The following is a 20,985-nucleotide window of genomic DNA, read 5'->3' on the forward strand; positions in this document are numbered from 1 at the left end:
CAGTTACCATTTTGCAGTGTTTTCAAGAGTACAGTTAATGTAGCAAAAGAAGCGATTGTGCATGGATTCATCTTTTCTTTTTCTTTCTTTCTTTTTTTTTTAAAGAACCTCATACCATGATCCTATAATGGGAAACAAGTATGCAGCTAACAGGAAAAGCACTGGACAACTCAATCTAAGCACAAGTCCCATTAATAGTAGCAGTTATTTGGGATATAGCAGTAATGCAAGAAGTAACTCTTTGAGGTTAAGTTTAATTGGTGACCGAAGAGGTGACCGGCGGCGGAGTAATACACTGGATATAATGGATGGACGGCTCAACCACAGCAGTAGCTTAGCGAGGACTCGAAGCCTTTCCTCCCTGAGAGAGAAAGCCGTGTATGATGTGCAGCCCACTACTGAGCCTGCCAGCTTGATGGCCACCATTTTTTGGATAGCAGCATCTTTATTAGAATCAGATTATGAATATGAATACCTCCTGGCTCTCAGACTTCTCAACAAACTGCTGATCCACCTGCCTTTGGAAAAATCAGAGAGTCGAGAGAAGATTGAAACCGTACAAAGCAAACTGAAGTGGAATAATTTCCCAGGCCTTCAGCAGCTCTTCCTTAAGGGTTTTACCTCAGTATCCACACAGGAAATGACAGTGCACCTCCTGAGTAAACTCATTGCTGTCTCCAAACACACGTTGGTGGATCCTTCCCAGTTGTCAGGTGATGTGACTTGAATTGCACCAACTCTTCGCTTTTCTTTAATATAGTGAAATGTTAACTAATTGTTGGTTTTGAAATCTACTAATTTCTGCTTTTCCACAAACAGTTATGGTTTTCTTAATATGTGAGATAGCTTAAATTCTTTGGTAAAAGCAAAAAAAAAAAAAATTTTTTTTTTTTTAGAAGATCAAGTACTCCAGGAAATAAAAAGAAAATGGTTTTTGTGAACCATGAAAAAAAACATCCTTTAATTTTTAAAATAATGTGCAATAAAATTGGTTATTGTTTGCTTTTTTTTTTTTTTGATAGGCTTTCCTCTTAACATCCTTTGCTTATTGCCTCACTTAATCCAGCATTTTGACAGCCCAACTCAGTTTTGCAAAGAAACAGCTAGTCGAATAGCAAAGGTAAGCAAATGTGATGCTGGAAGATAACACTTTAGGGAATTTTCTCTGGAGTTTATCTTAAGGGGGGAAGTCTCTTGAAAATCCTTTTACTGTCACTTCCTATCTAAATTTTTATTCTTTTATGCATATGAAGGAGTAATATAGTAATGATATGTTAGCTGCTCAAATGACAGTGAATAAAATTATTTGTTTAGAGTAGCTCTCCTCTGAGTCTGAATCTTTTTCTGCTCTGTTTCCCTACTTTATCCTCTGTCAGTTTCCAAGTCATTCATTCATTTGCCCCCCAGATATGTACTGAGCACTGGATCAGGTGCTGGAAATACAATGATAATCATAGTAAATAGAATCCTTAGCCCTATGGGCCTTAGGATGGCAGTGCAGTCAAGTAAGTAGACAATCACCGTAGAGTCTGGTGACTTTGCAATGGGAGAACAAAATATTCTAGGGACACATAAAGCAAAAGTCTGCCTGGGGGAAGTCATATCTAAGTGGACTTGAAGGGCAAATAAGGTCCCAGGATGAGAAACAAGAGCAGGGCTGAAGGTAGAAATTTTCCAGGCAGGAGAAATTGCATGTGCAAAGGCCCTGCGGAAGAAGAGGGCATAATGTATTTTTTGATTCTGAAAGTTCTCTCTCCCTTTATGTTTGCCTTTTTCCTTCTAACATTCTCTTTATCTTCTCTCTCTGCTCCCTTCATTCTTTTCTCTTCCTTATTTGACTCTTTCCCTCCCATCATATATTTCTTAAACACATATGTAGCTATTTTTAAATCGTTTGTGAACATTTGTTTAAAAGTTTTATAGGTCTTAGTCTTAATTGTAAAAGCATATGATGTTGACATTTTATCTATTTAGTAACGTCCTCTTAAGAACAATAAAGAGATCACAAATACCTTACCTTCGGCTTAAACTTAATTCTTAACTAATTTTATTTTATATATTTATTTTTTTTTGTCACATTGAGTCTTGGAAAAAAGACTTTTCAGGCTGAAAATACAAACAGTTACAAGAAGGAGTTATAGGAATTTACAAGTAATATACATACAACAGGAAATCAGGTGAACTGGAGGGGGTGACTCAATAGTAATATAAGTAAGATAACCTGGCTAAAGCACTGGGAGAAAAATCAGAGAAGTCTGCAACAGAAGGGAACAAGCAAGTAAATTTCTCTGGAAGAGCATTTTATATAAGCAGTTTTTTTCAAACCTGAGATTCAGTTAGCAAGTAGCACAGCAGTAAGTGGAAGGAGCAAGCTTCTAGAAAACCAAATAAAACACCCATCTCTCTATGGCCCCCATTTCAATACTGTTAAGTGCAAATTTATCTCTGGGTGCCAATGGAGTGAAAAAAGACTACCAACCCAATTAATCACATACACAGTAATAAGAGTAAGAACATTTTCATTATCTGGATAGAAAATGTTTAATAAGTGACAAGAAAATATTTAATAAAATTTGCTGTTGAATCCATCCTTATTTAAATTTCTAAATAGATATGGAGAAATTCTTAACCATTTTAACAGCATGTATTTAAAAAGAAGAGCCATTATTATAGTTCATGGAGACATATCTTAGTTTTGAATATGATGGTTTGTACTAAAAAACCCAACAACATGTATTTGCATTAATGAGGTCTAAAAGTGATTTTTTAAATAATTTATTAAAATGACTTTCATTTTAATATTCTAATAACACACCATTAGGAAAATGTAAACAAAGATTTTATTTTTTTCTACATGAGGGGTAAGAAAGAAAATATAAGGAAAGAATGTATATTGGCTTATTTGGGGATTTTAAGAAAGTAAAAAGCATAAATCCCTTGATAGGGGAAGTAGAAGCATTTGAGATTGGCGGCGGAAGTGCTGAGTAATTTGCTGAGTGTTAGGTCAGGTGAGAAGCACAGCGTGACTGGAAGGCCATAGAAGGCCCTTGAGCTCCAAGCCTCTGCTGTCCTGACCGAGGCAAAGCACAGGAAAGTCCCAAATATCTTTTATGTTTTTAAGAAATCAAATATGTGGCTTGCTGATAGTCATAAACTGCTATTAAGTCTGTTTTCTTCCTGTTGAGCAGCACACAAAGGTTCCCTCTGTGGCCTTTCAGCAACCTGCAGGATGTGAACTAAATTGATTCCTTAATTGTTCTCTCACTTAAACTGTTGAGAATAATTTTCTGCCATTATGTGCTTCCTCATTATGCAAATATCACTCTTTCTACTGTTTGTGCCCTTGGAGAGCACAGAATTTCAAAATGAGGCAACACTTAGGACAAATATTGTCCTTTTTAGCTATTCATTATGGCAAAAATAGTATGCTAAAAAAGTTCGTTATAAAACATACTCTTTTTTGGCTCGTATTTTAACCTGGTAATTCCAAAGTTCCAAAATTAAATCTAAGCCATTTGCTTTACTATAAAATTACACAGCCTATTATTCTGAAGAACTTTCTTCTGTTTCAAAAAATAGGTTCTTAAAAAATCATTCTTTAAAAAAATATTCTTTAAGAATATAAGAATTCTATAGGAATACCTTATCCTTCAGGATAAGATTAGAATTTAAACTATAAAAATTTTTGCTGAAGGATAACAAATTTTGAAACTATAAAGTTATGTGGTTTTTAAAAAAATAGTGTGATAAATTATTATATTTTGAAATACAAATCAGAAATATCAAACAACTTTTCTTTTTTCTTCCTGGTGTCTGTTTTATGAGTAAAAGGCTAATGGCATGAAAACAGCTGCTTTTAATGATTTTATAAAATAACTTCCAAGGTACTGTATTAGTCTCTGCATACTCTTGCATGCTTTCATATCTTGGGCCTACATTTGTTGATTCAGATTCTGTAGTACCGTATCACGCAAAGTCTAGGAAGTCAGTACACTTTGTAGTAGCCTGTAAATGATTGGCCAAGGACCTTAAGAGCTTTAGGTGATTTCCTGAAGAGTAGCTTGACGTCCACACTGGAGATTGCCATTCACTGGAGATGCAGGACTCAAACGTTTTATCAGTCCTCCAATGAAGCCCTTTGACTGTATCACACAGGTTGAGGCTTCTGCAGTTGACTGCCCTAGTGAGATACCCTGGACAGCTTGAGACTAAAGCATTTCTTCTTTGGCTTAGCAGCTCCGAACCTCTCTGAGGATTCCCACGTTGAGCCTGCCTGTTTAGTTATTTGTGCACTGAACCGTGTATAGATTTTACAAAACAAAACTCTTTTTATGAAATGACACACAGGGTTTACAAAAACATTTGGGTTTTTACCAAAGACATTTTACATCAGACTGAAAAAAAGCCATACTACTTAACACCCACGGAAGTGCTTGACATATTAATCCTCTCCGTATGATCTAAGGCATTCTCTTAAGAATGCCTTGTGCTTTTTCCTCTTCTGTTTAACTTCTCTACCATATTGAAATAAAATGCATTAACTCTTCAACATATATATCTAAATTGATGCATTAAGTAAATACATTTAGTATAAAATCAAACTTAACTGTCTTTAAGTGAATGAAATTTTTGCTTGCTTTTTTAGGTTTGTGCAGAAGAAAAATGCCCAACGCTTGTCAATCTGGCTCACATGATGAGTCTGTACAGTACGCACACGTATTCCAGAGACTGTTCTAACTGGATCAACGTAGTGTGTAGATACCTGCATGACTCCTTCTCAGATACTACATTTAGTCTTGTGACTTATCTTGCAGAGGTAAATTCAGTCCCCCAAAAAAGGATTTTTCAACTGCTCTGTGGCAAAATTTTCAAATAGATTTTATTTCTAGAAGCAGCACTGATGCTAATTAATCTTCAAATTTTCTTTGAGAGTGAATATAGGTAACATCTTTTTTTGACGAAAAATATAGGTAATATCTTTCAGGTAAGGAGGAAGTTTTTATAAAGGTTTTTTTTTTTCATTTTCAGTGTTTATTTCCTCGTTTACTGTCCTTAAGTGACATAAAGCTCATAATGATATAAACCTCACCTTTATTTCAAAAGGCAAATGGGTTTTTTCCTGGTCTTGATCCTAGGGAATGGTTATCTTTTTGTTTCTACAAAACCAGCTCTTGGCTTTGAGATCCTTTCTAGAATAGTAATACAGCATGCAAAGTCATTTCTGCTGGGCAAGTTTTAATTTTGATTAAAACTATATTTCCTTCCTAATGTAAAATAAGATTTGGGGGGGAGTAAATAGAATTTTTAAATCTGGTGATAGAACAGCATGAAAAGTCAATACAGTTCACCTTGAACAACTCAGGAGTTAAGGGTGCCAAGCCTCCACACGGTCAGATCCACATGTAACTTACAGTCAGCCCTCCACATACATGATTCAACCAACTGTGAGTCCTGTAGTGCTGTAGTATTTACTGCTGGAAAAAACCTACATATAAGTGGACCCATGCAGTTCAAACCTGTTATTCAAGGGTCGACTGTATTTATTTGTTGAAGAACTAACTTCGTGCCTAGAAAAGTAAGTTATTGAGTAGAGAGCCACGAGGAGACCCTCAAAAGGAAGAAATTCCTAGTCACTAAAAATGTTTGTCAGTGATACGTACCTTTTCAGAAAGTTGACCTCTGGCAGCTAAACCTAACACACTGTACAAACTTAAATTACTTGTAACTCAATAAACATTTTAAGTATTGCTCATAGCACTGTTTAACTTAGCTAAGTCACTGATGGTGAGCATCATAAAGTGCTCAGGACTGGTGTGGAGTTTTAAGGTGTTGGTTTGGGTGGGTTTACTCCCATCGACTTTATATTTAGGTGAGCCAACAGCGTGAGCCCTCTGCCTGAGAGCTTCCTAACCTGAATGAATGCGCATCGCTAGGTTATCGTATACCTACACCTGTAGGACAAGAGCCAACATAAAGCCAGACCTCCTTAACTGGCTTTGAATTTAAGTGCCTTCGTCTAGCTTTCACTTTTGCGCCACCATAAAGTTCAACACTAAAGCAACACTAGCGCTCCCTGAAGACCCATCATGGGGTTCTAAGGTCTGGCACTGGCCTGCTGGGTACCACATGTGGGCCGTGTAGTTCCAGTCTACAGAGAGAATGCTTTGTCTCCAATGTTACTCTTACTAGTGTAAGTTATCCTTGTTTTATGATTATTAATAACTCTCAAATTATTACTAACAACAGTACTGAAATTAATTACACATATTTAGAACTACACATATATAATTTAATTGTCCTACAAACCCTATGAGGCAAGTGTTACCAGTTTTATTTTTAAAAATCAAGGCTCAGAGAAATAAGAAACTTATCCAAGATCACATAGGTAGTAAGTGGCTGGTGTGAATGGCTTGCGGGTAGTTAGTTATTTGGTGACGGTGGTGTAGCGGTTTTTCTCTTAACCTAAAATAAATGGTGCTTAACTAAATTAGTTAAGGATATAAAAGAAAGCACTGAGATTAAGATGACAAGTAATCTGTCTAATTCTCCTTTCTGCAGCAAGGACAAGTAATAATAATAGACATTACCTTTTACCTTCATTATTCTCTGGATTTCTGATAACTCTAACCATGAACTCTTAGGTTAAATCTGTTATGGTTTTCAACATCACTCATGTAAATCCTGTGGAATTTTCTTTAACCTGATTAAAGTGTACTTTTTAATATTACTTTCAGTTGTTAGAAAAAGGACTGTCCAGTATGCAGCAATCATTACTACAGATCATCTATAGTCTTTTGAGTCATATTGACCTCTCCGCTGCCCCAGTGAAGCAGTTTAATCTGGAGATCATAAAGATTATTGGAAAATATGTACAGGTGAGTGACCCCAGATCTCATGTATAGAAGTGTTCATCTCGAAACAACTTATAATCATAAAAAATTGGAAACACCTTAAGTGTCTAAGATAGGGGAAGTGGTTAGTTCATAAATCATGTTTTCAGGAATAGTTACAACACGAGAAAATGTTCTCAATGTGAGTGATGTCAAGCAGAATCTGAACGGTAGGATTGGCATGATTCCTGATTTTTATTTTTAATGATTATGTCCTCGAATGTACATTTCAGGAATCACTGGAAGGAATGTACACAAATGGCAGCAGTCACTGTCTCTGGACAGTGTACTTTGTACCTTTCTGTTTTTAACCAAGTCCTACATAATGAACAGATATTACTTTTAGAAACAGAAGAACTCTTTGAAGAGTCTGTATTTTAGAGTTGCTTTCTGTGTCTGGTAAAAAGTGCCAGATACTTAGAAAGTAGAAAATCAGACTTGGTTTAACTGTAAATGGCGACAAGTTAACTTGGTCTGTACTGAATTTCACTTTAGAACTATCCGTAAGAAAGGCCTTGACAACCAGAGCAGTATTGTGGATACAACTGACCAAACAGAGCAACCTCTTTGAGAGCCTTAACAGATTAATACTTTGTGTTTCTACTCCAGTGATACTTGTATTCACTAAAGCAAAATTTACAAATGGAAATACTCAGCTGCAATGAGTTTGTGTTCTGGTCCATATCTGAAAGTAACACAACTGTATCAAAATGTTTTTCAGTATTTTTATTGGGTGATCTGGGTTATTTTTTAGATTCCCTTGAAAATCAGTGATTGCAAATATTAAAAAAAAAAACATAGGTTTCTTTGGTAACCCTGTGTATCTTCTCTATTTTTATCTCTTAAGGAGCAAGGCTTCACCATTCAACAATTATATATTTTTTTCCTAAAGCACTTTTCTCTTTTTTTTCCTTAAGGCTTAAAGAAGTTAACTCATCAGATATTTGCTGGATCACCCGCAGAAATACATAGCACATTGAATTACTAATTTATGAAACATAGATACATTTCTTTGGTTCAGAACCACAAGCTTATATGCCCACTGGGCCAGCAAGTAACCATAAGAGGGCATAGATTTATGACTAAGTGAACTGCACATTCCTCATCTAAAAGGAACAGCACGACTAAGAATGGTTGCCGTGTTGGAGTCCAGGTCCACTGTGGCCAGAACTTCTAATTTTTCTTTTCTAATTTATAAAGAGAAGCTCAAAATCTGGGTTTTTCTTTAAAATTGCCTAATTTTAAAATGTCTCAAATTTCTTTTCAAATTTCTTTTTATTTTTTAATTAATTTATTTTATTTTATTTTTAATTTATTTATGTTTTGGCTACGTTGGGTCTTTGCTGCGCGTGGGCTTTCTCTAGTTGCAGCAAGAGGGGGCTACTCTTCGTTGCAGTGCACAGGCTTCTCATTGCAGTGGCTTCTTTTGTTGCGGAGCACGGGCTCTAGGTGCATGGGCTTTGGTAGTTGTGGCTCGCGGGCTCTAGAGCGCAGGCTCAGTAGTTGTGGCACACAGGCTTAGTTGCTCTGCGGCATGTGGAATCTTCCTGGACCGGGGCTCGAACCCATGTCCCCTGCACTGGCAGGCGGATTCTTAACCACTGTGCCACCAGGGAAGTCCTTAAATTTATTTTTAAATGTTGGGTAAACCAAGGTTATATTTAGCTGACAGGTCATCCCAGTTAGTGACTTCTGCTTTATTCAAATATATGTATATTCAAATATATGTATATATGTATATTCAAATATATATGTAAATGATAATCTTTTACATTTAGAACACAAGTACCAATATAATTTATGGAAATATCTCTGAAGAGATTTTAGCATTTTGCAATGCCCAGAGCTCCTAATTATTTCCATAAGAAAAAAATGATGATGATTTTTACATAGTCTAACTTTGTTAAAGATAAACTGTTTTCTACGATGATGTGCTTAAAATGTCACAGTGTCATGTGAACATTTTTTTTTAATTTATTTATTTATTTTTGGCTGCGTTGGGTCTTCGTTACTGTGCGTGGGCTTTCTCTAGTTGCAGCGAGCGGGAGCTACTCTTCGTTGCAGTGCGTGTGCTTCTCATGGCGGTGGCTTTACTTGTTGTGGAGCACAGGCTCTAGGTGCGCAGGCTTCAGTAGTTGTGGCACGTGGGCTCAGTAGTTGTGGCTCGCGGGCTTCAGTGGTTGTGGTGCACAGGCTCAGTAGTGTGGCTCACGGGCTCTAGAGCGCAGGCTCAGTAGTCACGGGCTTAGTTGTTCCGCGGCATGTGGGATCTTCCTGGGCCAGGGCATGAACCTGTGTCCCCTGCATTGGCAGGCGAATTCTTAACCACTGCGCCACCAAGGAAGCCTCATGTGGACATTTTTAATTACTAGTAATATTTTATGCTTTAGATGTCTTCGTATCAAGATGTTATTAGCTAAATTGGATAATTCATTTCTGCCAAAGATTTTTCACTTCCTTTTTTAAGTAGTATTTTCCCTCTCTCAGAACTGCCAACTGTGAAACAATATGTATAATACAAGGTTGAAGTTTGATTTTGGTACCACAAGAAAGAAAAAAAGTCATTTTTATATGATTTTCAGTAGGCAGTAAAAAGAAAAGTTCTAAATTTTAAATTAGACATTAATTCCTCTCCACATATACGTCTGTCACATAAATCATTCCTAAATTATATTGGCAGAAATATACAAGACTAAAAGCAGAAGAATAACTCGAAAACATAGGCACCATATACAGGGGGAAAAGTTCACCCTATACAGCTCAGGAATCACTGAGAGCATCGTTTTAGCACAGCACTTATGCTTATTATTCGGGGCTTGGGTCATTAAGAAAAATCTAAAATTTATTTAGTATTTTAATATTTTTATGTCTAAAAAGTATGCATCAAAAATTGTTTAGCTCCAAGACTTAAAACATTTAAAGTTTTAGAGTCTTAAAGCCATATACTTCATTCATCTAGAAAGTTCACATATATATACAACCCCTTTGTTTACCCCAACTGCCAGATTACTGTATTAGACTTTCTCAACCCGTAATATTTATAAAGCACTTATTGGGAAAAATGCAAAATATTCTGAGCTGGTAGCATTATTATATGTATAATATCTCATAAATTTAACGGTACAAATAATAACTTATTTTCTTTCCTTTTGTAACTCAGACCCTCTGTTAGGTACCTCAAAGTAAAAATGAATAATTTACAAGGAGTTTTTGTAGAAATAAGATTTTCATTGTCTACAGTGTACACTAAGTTTTTGTTCTTAGTTAAATATGTATTTGTCTATTGTTTTTTGAAACCAGAGTCCTTATTGGAAGGAAGCCCTTAACATCTTAAAACTGGTGGTGTCTCGCTCGGCAAGCCTTGTCGTGCCCAACGATATCCCCAGGACCTACGGAGGAGATACAGGTTCTCCTGAAATATCCTTCACTAAAATTTTTAATAACGTCTCTAAGGAGTTGCCTGGGAAGACCTTAGATTTTCATTTTGATATATCTGAGGTAAGATGCTCAGAGATTGATAAAGGTGCTCTATTAGAAATTTTCGTTTCTTCATTTATTCATTCTGTCATTCAACAAGTATTGATTGAGCTCATACTCAGCAGTAGATGCTGTGACAGGTGTCATGAAAATGGGGTGGGAGTGGGGAGAAGACTGCTCTCAGGGGAGAAGGCCTATAGCCTTTTGGGGAGATAGGCAAATAAACATTGTGATAAGTGCTTTGGCTGGAAGTAGGTTCGAAGTTCTATAGGAATATATAGCATGTACATCTAACCTGATCTGAGCTGCGTGTTGAGAGATAAGTAACCCTAGACAGGTATATATGGAAGTCTGGGGAGGGGGGAGTAATCCAAGAAAAAGCAGCATGTGTGAATGAAGGCTTGTAAGTGTGAGAAAGCGCAGCGCTCTGGAAACTTCCATCCAGTTACTGTGGCCTACCCTGAGCACGGAGTACAGAGGATGGAGGTATAGAGTAGGATGAGAGAGGAAGCTGAAGGCATAGGGAGCCGCGAGGTCACTGGCATCTTGTCTGACGAGATGGTTTTCTCTTGAAGCAGTAGGCGCTCTTAAAGGATTTTTAGCTGGAATAGGAAATATTAGGATTTGCATTTTAGGAAGATCACTCTGGCAACAGGATAGAAAATGGACCAGGGAGGAGCGGGGTGGAAATTTTTAAGGAATCTCTTACAGTAATTTGGGTAAAAGATAATGTTGGACTGTGTCCCTAGGCAACTGCAGAGGAAACAAAGAGGGAAGGGATGGTTTTCAAAAGTCTGAGGAAGTAATTGATGGGGTTTGATGGGAAGGAGAGGAGGTGCTAAGTAAGGAACAGACAAGGACATTTGCTGGAACAACTTGGTGAGTGTTGGTACCTTTCAAAGGGGATGGAAATGCAGGGAGAACAGGTATTAGCAGGGAAGGAGGGCGTGATGAGCTCAGTCTCGGGTATCCTGGCTCTGAAGAGACCAAAAAACATACTGACGGAGGTGCTGATTACCTGAAGAGATCTGAAGTTTTAGAGGAAAACTTGGGCGGAAGGAAAAAGTTTAAGGGTTTTCAGTGTCATATAGGTGGATGGTTGAAATCATGGAAGGAAAAATGAGGCTAAAATAAACTGAGATTTGAGAAGCCCTACATGTTAGGGCTAGACTGAGGCAGGGCCCCCCAGTCCGGAGGGAACCTGAATCCTGACTATGTTACATATTAATATCGATACAAATCGCATGCAAAGATTTTTTGACCCTTGCGGAGAGCATCAGTTTTGGGTTTTCTCCTCCAGAAACTCAGCCCACTCTTGTTGGCTTTGGTACCATCGAAATGGTCTTTCACAAGCCAAGGCAGGAATTTTTCAAGAGAGAAGTTATTGATCAAGTATTGGGGGGTGGGGGGAGTTGAGAAAGATAACAGCTGAAGATCTACTCATGTTTTAATTGATAAGGATTATATAGATTAAAAAATATTTTTGCAGTTTAGTCTTGGTCTTAGAATTTATCCAGAGCTTATTGGTTATTTTTTTAAGATAGAAAGTATGTTTACTGCCAATGTTTTGGTTTCTATCACCTGAGAATTTCTAACATGGAATACATAGAATGGGAATATGATAGAGAAACTGGGCTTTGCTGTTCTTCTGAGTCAGAAACTGATGGTGTCACAGTTATTTTGTTGAAAACGGTGGTACGAATCCTCAGAACATTTTATCTATATCACATAGTTAATTTCAATTTGTTTCCTCAAAAAATTCCCAAGTACCTGCTCTGTGTGGGCACTGGAGATATACTAGAGGAGCAGTGATGAGTCACACTCAGTCCAGGGACTCCCGTATAGCAGGGGGAGAGAGGCACAGAAACAATCACCATCACCTGGTAAATGTCCAAGTACAATTACGCAGAGGTGGTGGTGGTATCAGCATAGGCCTCCTTGGAAGTCTGGAGGCAATGTTCAAAGTGATTAGGGGTTTGCTTGGCGCATGTTCTACGCAAAGGAGGTGACATGTGCCAACACATAGGTCCACAAAGGCACCATATGCTTGGGGAGCAAGCTCAGCTCTGCTGGAGTGTGAAGTTCAGGAGGGAGTGGTGGAGGCTGAAGTTGGGGAGATAAGCAGGAACCAGATCATAAGGGGACTTGGGTGACATGCAAGTGAGCTTAAAATTATATTCAAATGCAAATTTGAGACACTTCACAAAGCCAAGTAAATACACATGTTTTGGATCATCCAGCGTTTGGACTCATCATGGAATTTTACGGAAATAAATTTTGGAAATGTTACATATCAGATTTGCAGTAAGACATATGTAGATAGCTTTCTCTTTGAAGTTGTTACTTATCTTGAATATTTGCCAAAGCACCTTATTGAAGCACACAACATGATCAAAAAAACACCAAAATATTAATAGACATTAAGTCTGAGTGGTGAGCTGACAGGTGATTTTTTTTAATCATTTTCATATTTTCTGAGCTTTCAAAGAGGACCTATTTTATAATCATGGGGGGGAAAGGTGAAGATGGTCGTTTTTAAAGAAAGCAGATCTGTATTTAAAGTAGGAATAAGTTCTCCAATAATCTCCTCAGAGACTGGTTCCCAATAAAGTGAAATCTTATGATTTAAAAAAAAAAAAAAGATATCATCATTACCTTTGATTTTTGTAGTCTCTGCCTTACGCTAAGTAATCTTTCTCCTTATGCTGTTTTTTTTGGCTGTTTATAAAAAATGTCATTATAGATACGCTATTAACCCATTTATGTTGAATTATTTGAGTCAAACACTGGCGTTTTATTTCTGTGTAGACACCAATTATTGGAAATAAATATGGTGATCAGCATAGCGCAACTGGAAGAAACGGGAAGCCGAAAGTGATTGCTGTGACGAGAAGCACTTCCTCAACTTCTTCTGGTTCTAATTCTAATGCCTTGGTGCCTGTTAGTTGGAAGAGGCCACAGTTATCACAGGTACATAAAAGTTCATAGAATAAGAACCTGCTGTATAAAAAATAAAATTTTAAAAAAAGATTTAAAAAAAGTTCATAGAATAGAAGAATCCATTTCATTCTATGTATGAGAACTTGAGAATTTGTCTTAGTTTATCAGGAATCGTAACGTTTGCATTTTCTTTCTCCTTAGCGAAGAACAAGAGAAAAGCTAATGAATGTGCTTTCTCTCTGTGGTCCAGAGTCTGGTCTTCCGAAGAATCCATCAGTGAGTAATCATGAAAACCTGTGTAAAGGTTTTAACAATCACGTTAGTCCATGAAGAAACGGAAATTATTGTGTCTCCTTGCTTGCCTTTTCTAACTTAACCTTACTTACAGTGTTGACTTAGAATGAAAAAACTATTACTTGCCTCTCTGACACTTGGCCGCTATGCTAATTAAGCATACACCCAGTTAGGCATTAGACCAAATTGAAGCTCTGAGCTCATTGACAGATGAGGCCTGCAATGGCTCTTAGGGCACTGATGTCCCATATTCAGAGTGACAAAGCTGATGGATGGCCTTTTTCTGTTCTGTTTTGTTTTGCTTTGTTTTTGGCTGGGGGTCAGGTTGTATTTTCTTCTAATGAGGATTTGGAAGTCGGGGACCAACAGACTAGCCTCATTTCTGCAACAGAGGACATGATTCAAGAGGAAGAAGTAGCTGTGGAAGATAACAGCAGTGAACAACAGTTTGGCGTTTTTAAGGATTTTGACTTTTTAGATGTTGAGTTGGAAGATGCAGAGGTAAGGATATGGGCTTTCTTTTATAATATTTATAGAATAGTTAACAACTGCATGAAAATGAAGGATTTAGCCACAGGATCTTTCCTGATTAAGGGCAGTGTAAAGTCAAAAGGTAAAAATCTAAACTGGGAACTAAACATGATTAGTACAGTTAGCGTAGCAGAATTAGTCTGAAATAAAAGGAACGTCTAATTTTTCATCTTTATATTTAAAAATATAGAGTAAAAATGGATTTCTTCGAAAGTATTTTTTTTAATGAGGGTGCGCTTAGACTTAAATGTTTGCATGAATTATACAAATTAATGTGCAGCAGAATAGTAAAAATTACATTTAAATATATCAGACATGGGGAATTCCCTGGCAGTCCAGCGGTTAGGATTCCACTGCAGAGGGCACGGGTTCGATCTCTGGTTGGGGAACCAAGATCCTGAATGCCGAGCAGCGTGACCAAAAAAATTAAATTTAAAAAATAAAATAAGGGCTTCCCTGGTGACGCAGTGGTTCAGAGTCCGCCTGCCGATGCAGGGGACACGGGTTCGTGTCCCGGTCCGGGAAGATCCCACATGCCGCGGAGCGGCTGGGCCCGTGAGCCGTGGCCTCTGGGCCTGCGCGTCCGGAGCCTGTGCTCCGCAATGGGAGAGGCCACAACGGTGAGAGACCCACGTACCGCAAAAAATAAAAATAAAATTAGTTATTTTTTAAAAAATTATCAGACAACTCTAAAGAGGGTGGCCCTGAAACTAAATTGACGATTAAGGCGCCTTTGGCTCCCTTCTGGAACACTTTCCTGTGGCTGAGATTCTGCCTATGACATTGATCATCACTTTCTTCTTTAGGTTGGAGCCAGCTCTCTCAAATGCCTCATTTCAATCAATACCAAGGACTTTGTCCTTGATATTGACTCCGTTTAGAGAAAGTTGATAGTTGTGTCGGTTTAGATGCTTCCTAAATGGAAACTCCAACTCAGAAAGCAGATTCACGCTCCCAGAGCTGAGCCAGCCCAGGGTTAGAGCTTATTTTAGGTAAGGCTCAGTGAGGTTTCCGGCTGTTTCTCTGCAATTCTGTAGGCTCTCCCCTTCTCTGCAAGTCAGCTTCACCTCAGACGACCTTGGTTATGTCCACACACAGCAGTGTTAAGGAAGCAGGGGTCACTTCCAGAAATGCTCTCATGAAAGTAAAGAAGTTACTCTCCGAATGCTTTTAGCACGCTTCTTGTCACATCTCATTGGCCCAAGTTGGGACATTTGCCAATTTCTAAACCAATCATTGTGGCAAAGAGAACAGGATTGCCCACTGCCCTGGTTATGTTAGGCAGTTCAGGGCCTATTCCTGTAGCTGATGTCAGTCCCCTAAACAACAGTCTCCTAAATCTGAAAAGTTTACATCAAACAGATCACAAAAATGTTCATTCTAAAATTGTTATAAATGTCTGTCTTCAAGAGCCCCAAATGCCTTACTGTCAAGTATCCGTACCGTGTCACTGATATATCTCTGTCCAAAGACATTAAAATCACTCATATAACTTGCATGCATTCATCAACCCTCTTGAAGGGATGTTTCCTTTGGCTCATATAGGTGAGGTGGAGGAATAAAATGTAATGGTTTCTGCCACGTCACACCATTAGCTGTTGATAGGAAGCCAGTTTAGGGAGGTCCTCCTGTGTGCTTCGGCCCCCCAGGCCCCCCACCCCTGCAGATATGAGGGTATGACCATGGTGCCTCAGAGATCAGCAGACGCCCTTACCCTGGCTGAGGGGCGGCACAGGCTCCTATGTCCTAGTTCGCCATATTCCCAAAGACACCACTGGACAGGTTCACAGGAGCCCAAGAACAAGTATTATTCAACGTCTTACAGGGCAGTGGCTTTTAAACTTTTTTTTTTTTGAGCTGTGGCCATTTCTAGTACATTTTATATCACATCCAAGTGTATCTGTATGGACGTACCTTTAAAATAAAAATTTCAAGAATATGCATCCTTACTCTATGCTATGCACAGTGATATTTTCTATTCCTTTCATTTGTTTTTTTTTTTTTAAAAAAAAGAGCAGGTCACCAGCCTCTAAAATTGATGTCGCTCCCACAGTTTGAAAAACATGTTGTAGGAAATTGGACAGACTTGCACAATCAGGCAAGGAAGTGTGGTGGGTTCAAGAGACCTGCTGCCCTACCTCACGGGCATGAGCCACTTATAAATTCTTCTGTAGTTACTTGCTTTTTTCAGCGCAGAATTTAGAATCTCTAAAGGCTGGCTCTTGACATTTTTGTAATGGTCAGGTTCTTTCTTTTTGTTTGCCTTTTTTTTTAAAGAACAATGCAAATACTTTCAGGTTCATCCAGTACTCTAAAATGTCCATAGTAATGAATATGACTTTTGAATAGAACCTTAGAAGGAATTAAAGATGCTTATTGTAGTTCTATCTTTCATTCAAGTCACAGTAATTTGGGGAGGGTGGTGCTAATTTATGCCTCATAATTAGGCCAAATCAAATGATAGAGCTTTTCTAAAACCTAAAGATAGTCTTTCTTCGAACATGGTAAAAGGAAGTACTTTGCTACAAAACAAACTTGACTGCTAATGAAACTTCTAAAATATCCCCCAACCTTGAAAGCCCACAGTGTGTATTCATTCATTCACCAGATACATATCAAGGGCTGTTGCCATTATTATGTGTTCTGCTACATCACAATATTTGAAATGATATGTTCTAGGAAGGTGGCTTTCAAACTCTGACCTGCAGAGCCTTAGGGCGTGTGGGATACCTGAGAAATAGGGAAAGATCCGAGGACTCCTGGCCACCCTTTTTCAACCGGAGCAGCCCTGGTTTTGTTCATCAGTTTTGCACAGTTGATTTCCGTCGTAAATTTCATTTGACATGCGTATTCCTCTGCTTTATTTAAAAAAAAAAAAAATCTGAAAACCTCTATTCTGGACAATCCCTCTTGAGTAAAGGAATACACAGAAGTCATATTTTGCTAGCCAACACACTGTAATTTGTCATCAGGGCTTAAGAAAGAGGAGCGTAAGAGTTATATCCTTACAAAAGGAGGATCAGCTTGGAATAACAGAAACGTTAACTTATATAAATCCGTAAGTGGGGCGAAATTGAAATTTGTTTTATTTCCTGTCGACCTGTTGAGATTGGCAAAGGTTATGTTTTGATAAATATGATCTTGATTTTAAACTACTTTGTAGCAAAAAATGACCATTGGGTGTAGCCAGAACCATGCTACAGTCTAAAATAATCGTGAACCTGTATGTTGTCAACTGAATGTGGGTATTTTAAGTCAGTTTTACATTGTATCCAGCATTAAATCTATGTAAATTTTGAAGGTTTTCCTAAAGTTTGTGTTGCCAAAGTGTATCATAGAAATGTTGTTTTAAGTGTCTGTCTCTGACTTTTTCACAATATATTTTGCATAAAAAAGTAGTTTGAATCACATGTTGGCTTCCTGCACAAAGCTTAATCCAGAGCTTGAATCAGTCTTTGGGTTTGAGAAATCACAAAGAGTTTTCCCCAAAAGTGTAGTGTATATTTACATGTTTGTCTTCGTTCTTTCTAATTCTGTGTGTTTTCCTTTTTGCTAACCAGGAGCTGCAGGTAAGTTGCAGCCTGGTGTTGTGGATTGTTTATTTGTTGTCATCTGTGATGTATTTGTCTTCCTTGTGGTCTCATCTGTGTTTGTGTATTAGAATAGAAATGGCCTAGGTAGTAGATTTAGTTGGTCCCCAGTAATATAAGATAGAAAGTCAAGAGAATTCTTTAGTTAAAACAGGTCATTGACCAAATATTTTGATCCCTTTAAATATTATAAATATTGAATGATGTTTTAAAAGTTTCAAGAAATTGAAGGGCTGATTGAAACTCTGCTTATGATGATGCATTAAGTATTTCTCATCTTGGTGTATGTTTTCCCGCTGTATTACCTTTCCTATATTTATAAGCATGTATTTGAGGTCTTAGAAACGATGTCTTGCTTTTCCAGGGTGAAAGCATGGACAATTTCAACTGGGGAGTCCGCAGGCGCTCACTGGACAGTATCGACAAAGGGGACACACCATCGCTCCAGGAGTACCAGTGTTCCAGCAGCACCCCCAGCCTGAACCTGACAAACCAGGAGGATACGGACGAGTCCTCAGAAGAAGAAGCAGCACTCACAGCAAGCCAGATACTCTCACGCACGCAGATGGTACGCTGACCTTTTCGTACAGTGACAGCTGGCCTCCTTTCTCCTAACTTCCAGCTTAGTAGTTACTGTTTCTCTATATTGTGATTTTCATTTCAGTGCGGGTGAAATGCACACACTGAAATGAAAATACAAAATTGTAGCTGCAGTGCAGTGTTCCATTATTCATGACAGAACTAACACACATTTGATACTGTGTGCCGCTTAGCCGCTGAGACGTATGTGCTATTGCTTCTCTCCTAGTAACAGTGAGTCGTGCTGGGCACTTGTAGAGGCCCTCGCCTCGAATGATACATGTTTTGGTATCGGTGTGAGCACCGGCACCGCTTAATTCTCCACCTGCTTTTCTTTCCTCGTCAGCGTGGAAAGATGGAGCACAGCTTTGCTCTCTTTGCAAGATCAAGTCTGTTATATGGAGGTTCTGACTTGTATTCCAAGGGCCAGATGGCAGATATTCAGAGAGAGACAGAGAGAGATGAGAAAATGAAGGCTGCAGGAGTAGTCTGTCCGTTCAGAAATGGGAGCCACGAGCACGAAGTGGTAGCTGGCTTGGAACTTGAAGGTGGCAGGACGAGGGGAGAGAAGGGGTGTGGATTAGCCACCGTGGCCCACGCGATGAGGAGTCAGCTAGTGCAGACCAGGCGGCAGCTACGGTTACAGCGCTCTTACATGAGGGCCCTTTCCGTGCCTCTCTTTAATTGGGCCTATTTGCATCACACTCGGTCTGCTGGTAAAGCACTGGCAGTGCTGTTGAAAGGCCAGGCTGAGTTGGCTTTAGACAGTGAGCATGTACAGTTGTCAGCTTGTGGTTGGCTTCCTGTCACCCCTCCTGTTGTGGCATCTCACCGTTACCCCAATATGTCTTTCCACTAACTTCCTATCACGTATTAAGTGATAAGGTGTTGCTGATAACAGTAGCAGTAGTTACCACTCGCTGAGTGTTTGAGATTCATCAGGCCCTGGGCAAGGTGTTTTATGTGGATTAGTCACTATAACTCTCCCCACAACCACACAAGCTACGTATGGTTACAGCAGTTCTGTAGATTAAGTGACTTGTCCCAGGACACACAGCTAGTAAGTGCATTTGAGCCAGGTGGTCTGCATGCTACCTAAGGGACAGTCTCCTCCAGGGACTGTGCGCATTTAAAGGAACAGTGAGTTGCTGGTAGCAGCGACTCAATGAAGAAGGCCCAGGCTCTCCCTGGAGCCAGACTAGAGGCTCAGAGGCTGGCATCGTGCCACCAACCTGCTGTGTAATTGTGGTCGTTACCTACCCTCTCCCAGTAGTACCTGCAGTACCTGCCTCGTAGGAATTTCATGGGGAGGACATATAGTAAGTGCTTAACAAAGGTTAGCTCCCATGAGAGCCTCAGGGCAGAACTGACTGTCTCCTTAGAAGGCCGACCCTAGTCATAGTGGTAGTGAAATTAACAAAGAATTTGAAGCTGATTCCTCCTCACAGGGAAAAAAAAATTAGTTTTTGCCTTTATCTATTCTGAATCATGAACTTGATTTTTCTTATGTTAAATATTGGCCGTTAAAAACGTATAACCCTGCATGGGCAGAAATTGAGACACAGATGTAGAGAACAAACATATGGACACCAAGGGGGGGAAAGTGGCAGGAGGGGGGTGGTGGTGTGATGAATTGGGAGATTGGGATTGACATGTATACACTAATATGTATAAAATGGATAACCAATAAGAACCTGCTGTATTAAAAAAAATTAAATTTTTTAAAAGAGAAAAAAGTGTATCTAAATATTAAATAAAATGTATACTTTTAAAAAAATTCAAAAAATAAAATAAAATCATAATCACAGTACCATTTCACACCTAAAAAATAATTCCTTAAAAAAAATGTATAACCCTGCTTAAAAGAGGAAAAATTGTAATATTTTCTTAGAACATAAACCACTGAGGCTGGCCTGCCATTACAACTTTATTGTCCTAATTCTTTATGTCTTACTGAAGTTTTGTGGTATTGATTTTTGCTTAAATAAGTGAATGGCCAGTTCAGACTTACGTGCCTGCTTCCCAGTTAATGCTGCTGCTTGAGAATCCACTGAGCGTTTGGTGCCAAAGCCACGGGGGAGGTGAAAGTGCCCCCTTCACGAGTCCTTAGACCAACTGCAAGCACGAGACGTCACTGTAAAAATAAGAATTTTAGGTCAAGATTAACACAGTCACAAGGAGCTCTTTCACTTTGGTAGTTTTTATTTAGCAAAATTTAACCCTTGTTAACGGATACGTCATTTCTGCTGACGGGTTAGTTGCTTGCGTTCACAGCACCAATTCTGGCATAGACTGAAATGAGGGGAAAAAGTAATTTTAGGAAGTCAAAGAAGCTCTTTATAACTATGGCCCCAGAATGTCTTACAGCATAGAATGTTTCTTGTGGCCTTTGTGACCGTCACTGACTCATAAATGAATTCCTTATCTTACTATCTCTCTTTTTAGTTAAACAATGATTCTGCTGCAGATGAAACCATGCCAGACCATCCTGATTTACTTCTTCAGTCTCAAGATTCCACGGGCAGCATCTCAACAGAAGAAGTGCTGCAAATCAGAGATGAGACCCCAAGTTTGGAAGCTTCTCTAGATAATGCTAACAGCCAGCTGCCTGAGGTGGGGAGACACGGGGGCTGGTGCATGGCCAATCTGGGCTCTTTTTAGCAATCCGTTATGCCCTTTGCTTT

At 38.8% G+C, this 20,985-nt stretch overlaps 1 protein-coding gene across 9 annotated transcripts in view; it reads left to right on the top strand.

Annotated features, from left to right (window-relative positions):
• Positions 1–20,985, top strand: part of FRYL (FRY like transcription coactivator) — a 244,559-nt gene that overhangs the window by 198,695 nt on the left and 24,879 nt on the right. For all 9 annotated transcript variants that reach the window (XM_004268286.3, XM_033425475.2, XM_033425476.2 and 6 more), the window contains 10 exons: positions 106–713; positions 1,023–1,120; positions 4,646–4,816; positions 6,735–6,875; positions 10,191–10,388; positions 13,176–13,337; positions 13,509–13,583; positions 13,926–14,102; positions 18,087–18,290; positions 20,747–20,914. In XM_004268286.3, the coding sequence (XP_004268334.1) occupies positions 106–713; positions 1,023–1,120; positions 4,646–4,816; positions 6,735–6,875; positions 10,191–10,388; positions 13,176–13,337; positions 13,509–13,583; positions 13,926–14,102; positions 18,087–18,290; positions 20,747–20,914 (2,002 nt within the window). The remainder of the gene's footprint in view (positions 1–105; positions 714–1,022; positions 1,121–4,645; positions 4,817–6,734; positions 6,876–10,190; positions 10,389–13,175; positions 13,338–13,508; positions 13,584–13,925; positions 14,103–18,086; positions 18,291–20,746; positions 20,915–20,985) is intronic.

The sequence above is a fragment of the Orcinus orca genome, chromosome 4 (genome assembly GCF_937001465.1).
Source record: "Orcinus orca chromosome 4, mOrcOrc1.1, whole genome shotgun sequence".
NCBI lineage: Eukaryota > Metazoa > Chordata > Mammalia > Artiodactyla > Delphinidae > Orcinus > Orcinus orca.